General features: G+C 40.9%; 1 protein-coding gene across 3 annotated transcripts; it reads right to left on the bottom strand.

The window, feature by feature from the left end:
- Positions 1-3,636: 3,636 nt before the first annotated feature.
- On the bottom strand, positions 3,637-12,867 carry gpx4a (glutathione peroxidase 4a). Of its 3 annotated transcripts, none has more exons than XM_079505144.1 (7): positions 12,668-12,867; positions 8,329-8,423; positions 7,637-7,781; positions 7,218-7,369; positions 5,565-5,589; positions 5,189-5,248; positions 3,637-4,000 (listed from the first exon to the last, which is right to left on the bottom strand). In XM_079505144.1, the coding sequence occupies exons 1-7, from the start codon at positions 12,764-12,766 to the stop codon at positions 3,968-3,970; spliced, it is 609 nt and encodes a 202-aa protein (XP_079361270.1). In that variant the 5' UTR covers positions 12,767-12,867; the 3' UTR covers positions 3,637-3,967. The 3 variants fall into 3 exon arrangements, with proteins under 3 accessions (XP_079361270.1, XP_079361271.1, XP_079361272.1); XM_079505145.1 differs by having other exon boundaries at positions 12,695-12,866; XM_079505146.1 differs by lacking the exon at positions 12,668-12,867 and adding an exon at positions 10,702-10,853.
- Between the last annotated feature and the right edge of the window lie 8 nt (positions 12,868-12,875).

The raw sequence follows: 12,875 nt of genomic DNA, 5'->3' as shown, positions 1-12,875 counted from the left end.
CCATTCTGGAGATATTGACCTTTTTGCAACACCTGCATTTGCCTGGAAGTGGTTATCTTGAACAGCGAGCAGAGTTATGGATGGTTTAAAGTCAGAGACATTGACAGGCAGATATAAAATTGAACCCAATAAATATCCTATACATCCTATACACCGAATGAAAGCCCTGAATGTGTACTTTTACGAGGAAAACAGTAAACATTGATCCCATCTACAGTTAGACAGTAATTGGTTATTGAATGCAGCTTGTGCCCACCAGATAACTTCAGAGAAGACATGGACGTGAACTCCTCAATATTCACAAAATAAGGCCTATAGCGACATATAAATACTATATACCGTATGAAACAGAAGACTCTCTGCTTTCATAAGAAAAAAACTTCTACTGTAGTAATAATAAAAATCACACCCCTGTGAAGTGAGCGGTGCAACTCTGTCCCATATTGCACCACTCACTTCACATGGGTGTGATTTTTATTATTACTACAGTAGAAGTTTTTTTCTTATGAAAGCAGAGAGTCTTCTGTTTCATACGGTATATAGTATTTATATGTCGCTATAGGCCTTATTTTGTGAATATTGAGTTCAGGTCCATGTCTTCTCTGCAGTTATATCTGGTGGGCGCAATGTGCATCCACCCAGTATCCAATTTATGACAAACTGTAAATGGGATCAATGTTTACTCTTTTCCTCGTAAAAGTACACATTCAGGGCTTTCATTCGATGTATAGGATGTATAGCATATTTATTGTGTTTATTGTTATATCTGCCTGTCAATGTCTGACTATAAACCTTCATAACTATGCTTTCTTTTTGATGATGATTGCCGCATCGCCTAATCTATCTCACTGCTTTCATTGTTTTGATCGCAGTAACATTGGGGGGGGGGGGGGGGTCATGGGCACATTGGGCAGCAAAAGTCTTGATCCGTACGGCTATAAAAAGTCCCATTTCACCGTTCGGTTCAGAACTATAGTATAACGGTGACTCGGTGAGACGCGTTGTCATCATCAGCTGATTTTGTTTTTCAAGCTAGTGAAGTATATTTACTAACAAGAGAACATGCCTGGGCATGCAGGTTGGAGGCGATGGAGGAAAAAAAAAGATTCCCCCGGCTGTGATGTCAACGACAACGGATCACAACACCACGGTTTAGGACGCGGAAAAGTTCGTTATACATTACACCCGGGTCGATTACGTCCCCGATGCGTTCATTGCGGTCTTATCACTACAATTATAATGAATAAAAAAGCGTTACAATCACACGTCCGAGCGATCTCCGATTATGACGGTTCTGCATGGCGATACGTGATCCACCAACGGATTTTCCGAGAGACAGAGCCAGCCAGGACAGAGCCCCCATCTCGCAGGCTCCTCCTGCAGGAGAAACAGGAGGGGAGGGGGGAATCGAGTAGTATAGTGTTGTGTGAAAGCCAATAGCTGGAGGAAAGCCTGGTGAGGCGAGGTTAGGTTAAATTTGATTATTTTCATACACCGACTGGATCATTCCATGGGCGCGTCCATTTTAGACTGGCTTAGTGGCTTCTACACGTAAAGCGGCCCGCCCTCCTGTTTTCAGGATGGGAGGGGGGGTTTTTTTTTTTGGTTTTTTTTCTGATCACGTGAGCGGGACTAAGCAACAATGATAGGGCGATGGTTCTTCATTGTCCGGGTGGGTAAAAAGATGAATGAAAGTATGCTATAAAAAAGTGATTGAAACGTATTGATACGTGATCCGCACCCGACGTTTGATTAATTGATAACGTATTGATACGCGATCCGCGTTGGGAGTGTTAAGATCGAGGGATACATTTGCTATGACTCTGAGCTGGTAATTGGAGCCTGCTCCCTGCTGATAATTTATTATAAAAAAAGTAAAAGGGTTATGGCTAAATGCTCTCAAACATAACCATTTGTTAAATTATGGAGAAGTAAGGGTATATGACCATCAAAACTAATCACTGAAATATTTAATTATTTTACACCATTTATAGATGAATGCAATGAAGTGTCTGCAGGTGCATTTATAGATACTAGAGCGGTGCCCGTGGGGCCTCTACAGCGTTGCCCGTTGGGCACTGGCCTACCCAGATATTACGCGTTGGAGCCTCTACAGCGGTGCCCGTTGGGCACTGGCCTACCCAGATATTACGCGTTGGAGCCTCTACAGCGGTGCCCGTTGGGCACTGGCCTACCCCGATATTATGCGTTGGAGCCTCTACAGCGGTGCCCGTTGGGCACTGGCCTACCCAGATATTACGCGTTGGAGCCTCTACAGCGATGCCCGTTGGGCACTGGCCTACCCAGATATTACGCGGTGGAGCCTCTACAGCGATGCCCGTTGGGCACTGGCCTACCCAGATATTACGCGTTGGAGCCTCTACAGCGGTGCCCGTTGGGCACTGGCCTACCCAGATATTACGCGGTGGAGCCTCTACAGCGATGCCCGTTGGGCACTGGCCTACCCAGATATTACGCGGTGGAGCCTCTACAGCGATGCCCGTTGGGCACTGGCCTACCCAGATATTACGCGTTGGAGCCTCTACAGCGGTGCCCGTTGGGCACTGGCCTACCCAGATATTACGCGTTGGAGCCTCTACAGCGGTGCCCGTTGGGCACTGGCCTACCCCGATATTATGCGTTGGAGCCTCTACAGCGGTGCCCGTTGGGCACTGGCCTACCCAGATATTACGCGTTGGAGCCTCTACAGCGGTGCCCGTTGGGCACTGGCCTACCCAGATATTACGCGGTGGAGCCTCTACAGCGATGCCCGTTGGGCACTGGCCTACCCAGATATTACGCGTTGGAGCCTCTACAGCGGTGCCCGTTGGGCACTGGCCTACCCAGATATTACGCGGTGGAGCCTCTACAGCGATGCCCGTTGGGCACTGGCCTACCCAGATATTACGCGGTGGAGCCTCTACAGCGATGCCCGTTGGGCACTGGCCTACCCAGATATTACGCGGTGGAGCCTCTACAGCGGTGCCCGTTGGGCACTGGCCTACCCAGATATTAAGCGTTGGAGCCTCTACAACGGTGCCCGTTGGGCACTGGCCTACTTGGAACGATGCAAGTTGGAAATGCATGTCCCACCCAGATATTATGTCCGTGTCCCTAATATGCCCATATATGGAGTTCTTTGTCAGGCATGCCCAAATATGGAGTCTATGCAGATGTCAGAATTATGTCAGAACAGTTCTTGGTCAGGCATACCCAAATATGGAATCTGGCCCGGGCAGAGGCCCTGCACTCCCTGTGGGGGTGTGGAACGCGTGTGTCGAATTTGAAGTCGGTGGGGTGAACGGTTCTCGAGTTACGTGGATTACAGACGTACAGTACAAGTACAGAGACTTGGTGCATTTATAGTCAGATAGATATAGATGCCATTAGTAGCTATTTCCAATAGAGGGCACTGTAGTACAATTTTGTCATCTTAAATTTCCACTGGAAGCACTAACACTAATTCACGATTATTTGCTGAATCTAAAAGAATTATCACTATAATTATCTAATTTATCATATTTAATCACAGAACATAAACCTACCTCTGACCCAATATCAATTAATATCAATATTCATACAAAACACTAGAAAAATGTGCTTCCAGCAAAAAAATAAATTACGCACGAGACAACATTAACATTAGAACAAAATCTTAGTCGTTTTTATTATAAAATGATGCTACAATTTAACTGATTATTACATAGTGTCATAAGAGTTACTAATGAGTTTATGGATTAATCCTCTCTCTCTCTTGTGTACTAAATGGATAAAGTGTTGGAGTCCTCCCAGAAGGTTTGCACGCCATTTACATCAGGTGTGTCCCATCCGCCAAGCGGGTTTACGGACATACCGTCACTGGTCTGGGGTGGACCCAACCATAGCCACTGGTACTTGGAGAGGTAGAGGAGGAAGGGATGATGGCATGTAGAATCAATAAGTTAAGCATCAGTCAGTCAGTATGGATTTAAAGATAGTTGGGAAGGTCCCTCTCCACCACCTGAAAAGCAAGAAACAGCAGAAGGAAATCCATTACACATCTCCCACTCAAAGCATTGTAATACACACAAGTAGCCTACATTAAAAGGTAGGGCAAGTGATTTTAAGTGTTAAATTAAATAGCTCTATATTCTGATAGTACTCATTGTTATAAATTGTTTGTTCAGTAGCACGGGTCTCCCTGTCTCTCCAGCTCTTTAATAAACAGAATCAATTACACTACCTAAAGTTAATGCTATTACCGGTAGATACATGTTCTGTTGTAGTTCGTTTTTAGATATTTGATGTCGCATTAAATTTTTACTAGTTACAAAGAAGACCACCAATCTCAATGTCATTGGTTTACTTTTTACTTTCTCTATCCCACTTTAACAGAAATGTTCGAATGATCTGTACTAACTCTCAGAGTATGACTACGTGTTAATAGTTTGTTTGCATTTAATCCTCTGCCGTCTGGCTTTTTGTTTTTCTAATGCAAGTTTGGGTGGGATGGCCGATTTGGAAGGAAAGGGACAATATAAAGCTTTTGATGTGCATTTCATTTCAATGTTGATGATCATCATAGAACAACCCGTGGTGCATTTCAATGCCAAACTTTGGCCTGGCACGGCCATATAGTATACTGTATAGCATATAGCAAAGACAACACGCCACACAACCACTGAGAGTAGGTGCTAAAAACCACTGGAGTTAACCTCGGTGGCATTCGAAAGTCACACAAGCCCTACAACAAATAGGTAATGTTGAAAATCGTGATAGTGTCCCTCCAAGCTTAATTATACAACAGGTCGTTTCGAGGAAGCAATCTGATTGGTTGAAACGGCTTCTAGCCGTGGATCAAACCACGTTTGTGGTCGTAGTGACTACATCTGTCATTACAAATATTTTTTCAGCGATTTTCTTAGTTTTAAGGGTAACTGTTGTATAATTGCAATATTACACTCGAGGGTGTGGTTTAACGTGATTATTGCCACTTCAGTGATGCTTGCGGAACTCGACTTAGTCTCGTTCCTTACCGCATCACTGTCGTGGCAATAATCACGTTAACCCACACCCTCTTGTGTAATATTGCTTAAGTCTAAGACAATAACACACACATCTACGATGGTATTTCAGCATTTAAAGGACTACTGTAGTCCAGTTATTCCACTCAGCATTAGATCAAACAAGGAGGTTATGTTATACATACACTGGGATCATCCATTGGTCCATATCTCTTCACCACTTGGCCTTCTCTATTGATGAGAAACTAAAAACAGAGAGTCAGCGGGATATTAGATCAGCGGGATATTAGATCATTAAATGCACATAAACAAAGAATTAGTTTCTACAAATTGCTCATCTTGTCAATGTGTATATAGCGTTTACTTTCTGTATGGGTATTATCATATGAGTAGCCTTCTATAACTATATTCAAAACAATTACAATTATTTGCCTTACAGTAACATTGCGGTTACATTGCACATACTTTACTTGAATTTCTCTGTACAGGAAAGGTATACCATTGCTATTGCCATGTGAACTCAAATATTTAAGAGTGACTGAACATAGATGCTGTACTTGCCTTGGTGAAATTCCACTTGATACTGCTGCAGGGGTGAAAGAAATAACATGTGAGAAGATTATACCAACCACACTGGCTACAAGAACAGAAACATTAAATACATAAAATAGTCATCATGAATCTTACGTAAGCTAAGAACAGTGGAATATCTATATAATTAAACTATACGTATACACTATAGAGCGTCGCAGTCCCGCCCCTTTCATGACGACGCCAGGCCCAGGAAATGATTCCCAATGCATTTTTCCCATAGACATTTCTATTAGTATTTATTTAAAGACGGTTACGCCGCAGACAAAGCCAACTCGAGTCGTGACAACTCATGACAACAAACACAATATTTTGGACCAAACAAATAATTACAAAGAAGAAAAACAACAAAAAAAGTGTTGTAACCTGCCGTTTTTTTCTTTTTTCTAATTATTTGTTCGGCCCAAAAAATGGTGTTTGTTGGCTTTGTCCGCGGCGTAAACGTCTTTAAATAAATACTTTTTGAAATGTCTATGAGAAAAATGAACGGAGAATCATTTCCTGGGCCCTGGTAGGGGGCGGGACTGCGACGCTCTATAGAGTGCTATGTCTACATAAAATCTAAGTTACTTAAGTTTAGCCTTTGCATACGCCTGTAAGGTCACTGAGGCTAGGGAAAGTGCTACGGCAAGTGCTACGGGCTAAGATGGAGTCTGAAGAGGTGGGTTTTCAGACGACGGCGGAAGATTGGGTGTGAGTCTGCAGTTCTAATTGCAATGGGAAGTGCATTCCATAGTTTTTGAGCCAGAAGGGAGAAGCGTTTGGGACGTGTGGAGCATTGTCCCGGCGTTTTAAGTGAAGGTACTTTCAGCTTCCCTTCGTTGGCTGATATGAGCACGCAGGAGGGTTTGTAGGGTCTGATCAGACTTGCAAGATATGGGGTTGCCATACCTTTGGTTGCTTTGAAGGCTAGCATCATAGTTTTGTGAGGGCCGCGACCGGGAGCCAATGGAGGGATAATATTATTATTTAAACTGTCCTTCAGGAAGTGCAATTAACAGTTTGCTCAATACTGAATTACATGTGGTATATTTAAAGGTATGTTAAAACACTGCATATCTTTATATCTAGATATATATGTCAGGGGAAGAAAACTAGAATCAACTATAAGACTCTGCATCTAATGATAAAGGAGGATTGGCTGCATTACAAGGCAGCACAAAACCACTGGCTTATCTGTGCAATCCATCATACTCCAGATGGAAGGAGAGTGAGAGGGGTATACAGGTTATGGTGGGGGACCCTAACCCTTTGGGACAGGGAGGGCGGGGTCTATTGGTCTAACTTATCAACAAGGGGGCAGTGGTGTAAAGTAACCAAGTATTTGTATAGATACTTACATACTAAGTGTTCCATCAAATAATTGAACAAATTGATAGAAATGACAACATAGATAAGGTCAATTCAGGAATATTAAAAGTGTTTATAAATGTTATAACTCAGAATCATGCTATGGTATCATTCTAGAACTAGACTCTAGAAGGGAGAGGAACTTTGATATGACAGAGGAATGGGAGACATTGTATAAACAACAATGGGACCTGACAAAAAGGTTATTTTTTTCCTTTGTCGTCTCCCAGTGTTCACTCATTGACTTGCTCATGACCATACAGTACAACTTACTTTCCCAGGAAGCCTCTCCCGTTGGGTTGCTCCTTTAGCCACTTCCACAAAGGGTGGGCATCGTCCCCATTTACATCAATCTTACTGAACATAGGAAAGTCAGCATTGTAGGACTTAGCAAATTCCTTGATCTGGGCCTCAGTGCCAGGTTCCTGGGAAGTAAAACAAAATACTTATTTTATTATTCAGGTGCTGATTGATCATGTATCCACACTAAATGTAACCACTTGTCACTTGTGTTAAGACATTCATCTTTGATGGTTAACTTTATGTTAATTTTATTTATTCTAATAGGCACTAGAATTATGCTGGTGCTGGAATAATCAATAAGCATCTATGGTGTGCACTGTTATAATTGCTATATCGATCTGTGTATGCATGGTCCTCTGTATATGGCAAGCAATTCAGATGTAACCTACCTGCTTCCCAAATTGGTTAGAGGGGAAGGCCAGGATGCTTAAACCTCTCTCAGCGTACTTAGCGTGCATCTCCGCAAACTGAGAGTAGTTTACTGGGGTTTTACCTCATTTAGAGGCAACGTTGGTGATGATGACAACATTCCCCCTGGAAACAAGTCAGACACATACAGTACTGTACGGGACTGTGCATATAGAATTGTAAAGACATACAGTATGGGTCCTAATACTGTAGTACACCATCTACAACTGTTGATGAGGAATTTTGAATCAACATACTTTAACTATACAGTAGATTGATTGATTTTATTTGGTGTATTAAAGTTTCTTTTATAAATAGATGATTAAAGTAAACATATTCTTCAGTATATATTGAAATTTTATTTCCTTTAGAGGATAGCCCCTTGAGATGTATCATCTCGTTTTAGAGGGGGTCCTCTGGCACAACACAATGAATACAGTACATAGACAATACAACAATACATTAAACATGTCGACACAGAACACAGTAGTGGTTGCATATTACAAAAGAAACATCTACAACTGCCAATAAGGAATTTTAAATCAACACATACTGTAACTATCTCACATTTACTGTACATATATATATATACATATACATAGTATATTGCAAATTACCCACTGTCTAGTATACTGATATTAATATTCTATCTATTAACAGCCATATAACTAACCTGTATTTTTCTAGGGGTACTACGTTGCCATCAATATCGGTGGCTGAGAAGTCATAAATAGATGTGGCTCTCTGCCATTCCTCTGTTGGGTTACTCTGTGTAGGAGACAGAACATACAAAGGGAGATAAGAGAAAAACAAGAGGAGAGTTTCACAACAACTTTGGGGGAGTTAGTTGTTGCAACTTGTTGGGACGTCTTCCTAATGATGAAGATCTGTTTGTGTGTGCAGATGGACACATGCCAATGTCCACATATTTGCTGCACAGTGAATAGCTTATTATGCAATGTAAGATGTGAGCCAAAATCTTTGCGCTTATCTCTGCATCCAAAGTTTCGTATGAAGGTTCACCTTAAAAGCATTTCCACGTATTTCATCTCGACAACATACTGTGTGTGTGTGTGTGTGCGCGCGTGAATGTGTGTGTGTCAGTGTGTGTGTGTGTGCGTGCGTGTGTCAGTGTGTGTGTTGTTTGCTTTTGTTTTTGCTGTTGTTTTTTACTCTGTTTATTAGTTATTCAATTATAATTACTTTTTTAACTGTTTTTTAAATTTATCCTGTTACCCGCTGAATGACTATTTTGAGATACATTGATTATTTGCTTCAATACATGCCTATATGACCTGCTGAGCCTGTAAAAAAACTCAATAAACTGAATAAACTGAATTTTCAAAAAACCAAATACTAGCCAATAAAAACAAGTAAAAAAATGTAGGCAGTGATGGCATGTCACATTCACATAATACACTTCTCTGATCCGCTATAACAGGGATTTTCAACTGATTGTGAACCAGGGACCACCACCCTGACACTGTTGTGTTGGGACGAGATATGGGCTAAGCTTAGTGCTTTCGTAACACTTGCTAAGTTGCTACGCAATGCATCCCCATGTCTCTACATACTACTGATGGCCCCTCTCATCCTGATTGGATGAAGGCTGGCTAACCCTAGCCAAAAACAAAACCTAAGATTTTTTGTTTACCCCAGGGGTTAACTGGGGACAGAGAGGAACTCCTTATATGGTCAGCACACTCTATAGTAGGGAGGGAGGATTATTAAAAAAGATATTTGAATTAAGTGAAATAACTAAATATATCTTTAAAATATAAATAAATAAAATGCCTTCGTTAAATGTATTAAAATATGTTTAAATAATACAGTATTTCAAAAGTCCATCAAATGTAAGAAAATATTTGAATTAATAGCTAATTTGAATTAAATTGAAATTAAATCATGATCATGTTAAAGACTTGATTTCATTCATTGCGCGATACTACGTGCAACAAATTATATCAAGCCCAGGCATTATTTAACTGAAATATACGAGTGGTGCAGAGCCAAAAGATATATATTAGAACAACTGATCTATTCCTATCCCACGGTTGCCCTACCCTTATTCCATTATCTTACTTTATCCAACCTTCCATTAAACTCAGATTAACTGATATACAGTTGCAGAAACAGGATGGGCACAATTCCTAATAATAATGATGACTCAATCAGGCAAGCTGGTACACTTCTTGAGATTCTAACTCCCTTTTCTGTGGAATTTCTTAACCTCAGACTTTCCAGTAACTGACAACATTGACGCACTTCCACGGAACTGTGCACACATGTTTAGTGCACTGTTCCTTGGAAGAAAATACAAAATAATCACTTTGCTACATTAGTAAATGCATGGTCATGGACCTCATGCAATACTAGCTCTGGTCCATAGCTCTAATGCCTTCATTAGAGCTATGGAACTGTTCTCTTCCTACGCTCGCATAAATGCAGACCAGCCTCTCGTCTGTAGCTTAAATATAAAAAACGTTTTACCTACTCACCAATACAAAGGCGGTTTGTGTAATTAGAAAGCCTACTTTCCTTAGTGGACACACTCTTAGCCCCCCACCACATGTATAACATGCACTTTTTGGCCAGAAAGGGATTTATTTTCTCCGGAAGGAAAACCAGATGAGATTTTTCTCTTGACAATATCGGTAGAGGGCGCAGTGGAGTTTCCCGGTGGAAATACAATCCCTTTCTGGCCAAAAAGTGCATTTTCTACGTGTGGTGGGGGCTCAGAGTGCATCCACTAAGGAAAGTAGGCTTTCTAATTACACAAACCGCCTTTGTATTGGCGAGTAGGTAAAACGTCATTTCAGCTATAGGCTAGTCTGCATTTCATGCGAGGGCTAGAAGCAAAGAGTGGCAGAGCCTTAATGCAACGGCAGCAAAGGACATTAGGGCTATGGACAAGAGCTAATGCAATACCTTCACGGACCACCTGTTGAAAACCCCAGCCCTATCACAATGATCAGCTTCACACTCACACTGCTTTCAAAATATCATGATATTTGATTAATTATAACACCAGTTCAGCTGGTCTTACCATAGTCTGCAACAAGACCGCAAAGAGAATGGTGGGCCCTAGCAGACCCATGACTGCCTTTCAGTAAGTCCCACTGAGAAGGCAGAAAGTGGTATCTCCAAACTCTGAGTGATTTCACCAGCTGTCCACAGTCCTACTATAATAACCACTACTGACTCTCGCTGCTACAAAAGGCACATATTTGAGTGACTATTTATGAGGCTCAGGTGATGATTAACATGACAGATAAGTGGACTGTGACTTGATCAATCACACGTCTGCAGTGGTCCACAGTCCACAACATTTTCCACAGGCTACATGATGTGCATGTGGTTATCTTCTCTTAGAGGCGTGAGACATACAGTCAAGCAATGCATTACATCATATACTGCCGTCTGCTGCTCTAACATACTAAAGGTTACATCAGTCAAACATTATGCCTGAAGTGACCCACTATGTCATTTTTCAACTTAAACTGTATACTCTGTTGGCCAGGGTCCCCCAGGGATACTTGGCTATACTATTCTTCCTTTTCTCCCTCTACACACCAATTTAATATAGCTCATGTTGTGAGCTTGTGCATTGGTTATGTTTGCCTCTTTTTGTAGAATAGGGACGCTAGGGTGGTTAAACAACATAATACCATAACCGTTACCATACACACTACTAGGGGACAACATATATATGCCCATATAGTAGTTTATACTGTACACTACCAGGGGCATACTCTCGTGGAAAGGCAAATCAATGTTATGTCTGAGTCTTTTTCCTATTAAGAACAACAGGGAAGAAAATTATGCAAATAGATGATCCTGTAACTGTAAGGTCTCAGATCACACTTTTCCCTGCATGACCTATCATTGCACAAGTGTTCTTTAACAAAGTACCAAGCCCATGTCATGTGAGTATTACTGCTGATCCTGTATACAGTTAGGCAACATGCCTGAGTGTATAGACTGGCTGGGGTGGGGTTCTCCCTTTCCACATTGATAACTCAATAAAGTATTGAAATAATACCGTATTTAAATTGTTAATATATTACAGTAAGAATTTGCTGACTATGTGTCTACACTAGATGTCAAATGGCAACAGAATTCCATACCAGTTTTCTCACAGTGAACCAACCTACCGAGATGCCAGTGGGAGTGCTTGCATTTGAGCTGAGGCGGTACTAGGCAGAGCCTTACTCAACATGGCTAGTGATAGATAGCCTGATAGGGTAATAATCTAATCTGATTTAGGATGGATTATTTTCAATTACGTATAAACCTCAACTCAATAAAACAATCTATAACTCTGTACCCTGCAAAATGCTAAATAATTATATTTCCATTGGTAAACACAGCATAGCCAATTTTATAATAATAATAATAAGTGTAATAATAATAATAATAATAATAATAATAATAATAATAATAATAATAATAATAATAATAATAATAATAATAAATTTGATGTGGCGAAATGCTGCAGGGACACAGAAGAAACAGTCACCCTCATTAATTCAAAATTGTCACACAATTTTGCCATGATGATATTCAAGTAAACTGCTCAGGAATGGCTGTGGTTAAATGAGATAAGGTGCACGCTGACAACATAAACAAACTTGACATTTGTTATCGTGCATGACTGTGCAAGCTTGAGAACATTATCAGAGAAGACCTGCATTTCCTTCCAATGAAGATAGGAGTTATACATTGACCAAATGTCCCTGGAGTAAAGTAACATTACCAAATAAATAAATAAAACATCAAAGGTGAGAACAGGGATTAGGCGTTTTATGGTGGTTTTATAGCTAGGGCTATATTGTGGAGACTGGCGCCGGGGATGTAACGGTACGCAACGGTACAGTATAAACATTAACTAATAATAACAGAGGTTCAAATTAAATAAACTTTACAACAATAGCTACATCTATGAAACGACCAGATAGGCTACATCTTAACCTACTAAATAGGCCTATACAAGACATAATGAATTATATTACCGTTGTCAATAAAAAATAGTACAATACCATCGCAAGCACTCCACTGCAGCTGCTCGCCAATGCCCCAAACATAAACAGTCGATAGACTAGTGGTTTCATTTTGTCAAACCCTTTTCAGTGGAGTTTGGAGTGCACAAAAAATGTGCACAAAAATATGTGCGAATTGCGAAATGCGTGTGCGCTCATCAGAGATCAGACTAGCGTAATC

This window comes from Electrona antarctica (assembly GCF_951216825.1).
Source record: "Electrona antarctica genome assembly, chromosome: 7".
Classification (NCBI taxonomy): Eukaryota; Metazoa; Chordata; class Actinopteri; order Myctophiformes; family Myctophidae; genus Electrona; species Electrona antarctica.
The sequence above is the reverse complement of the archived record's forward strand: the minus strand, read 5'-3'. Positions and strand labels throughout refer to the sequence as shown.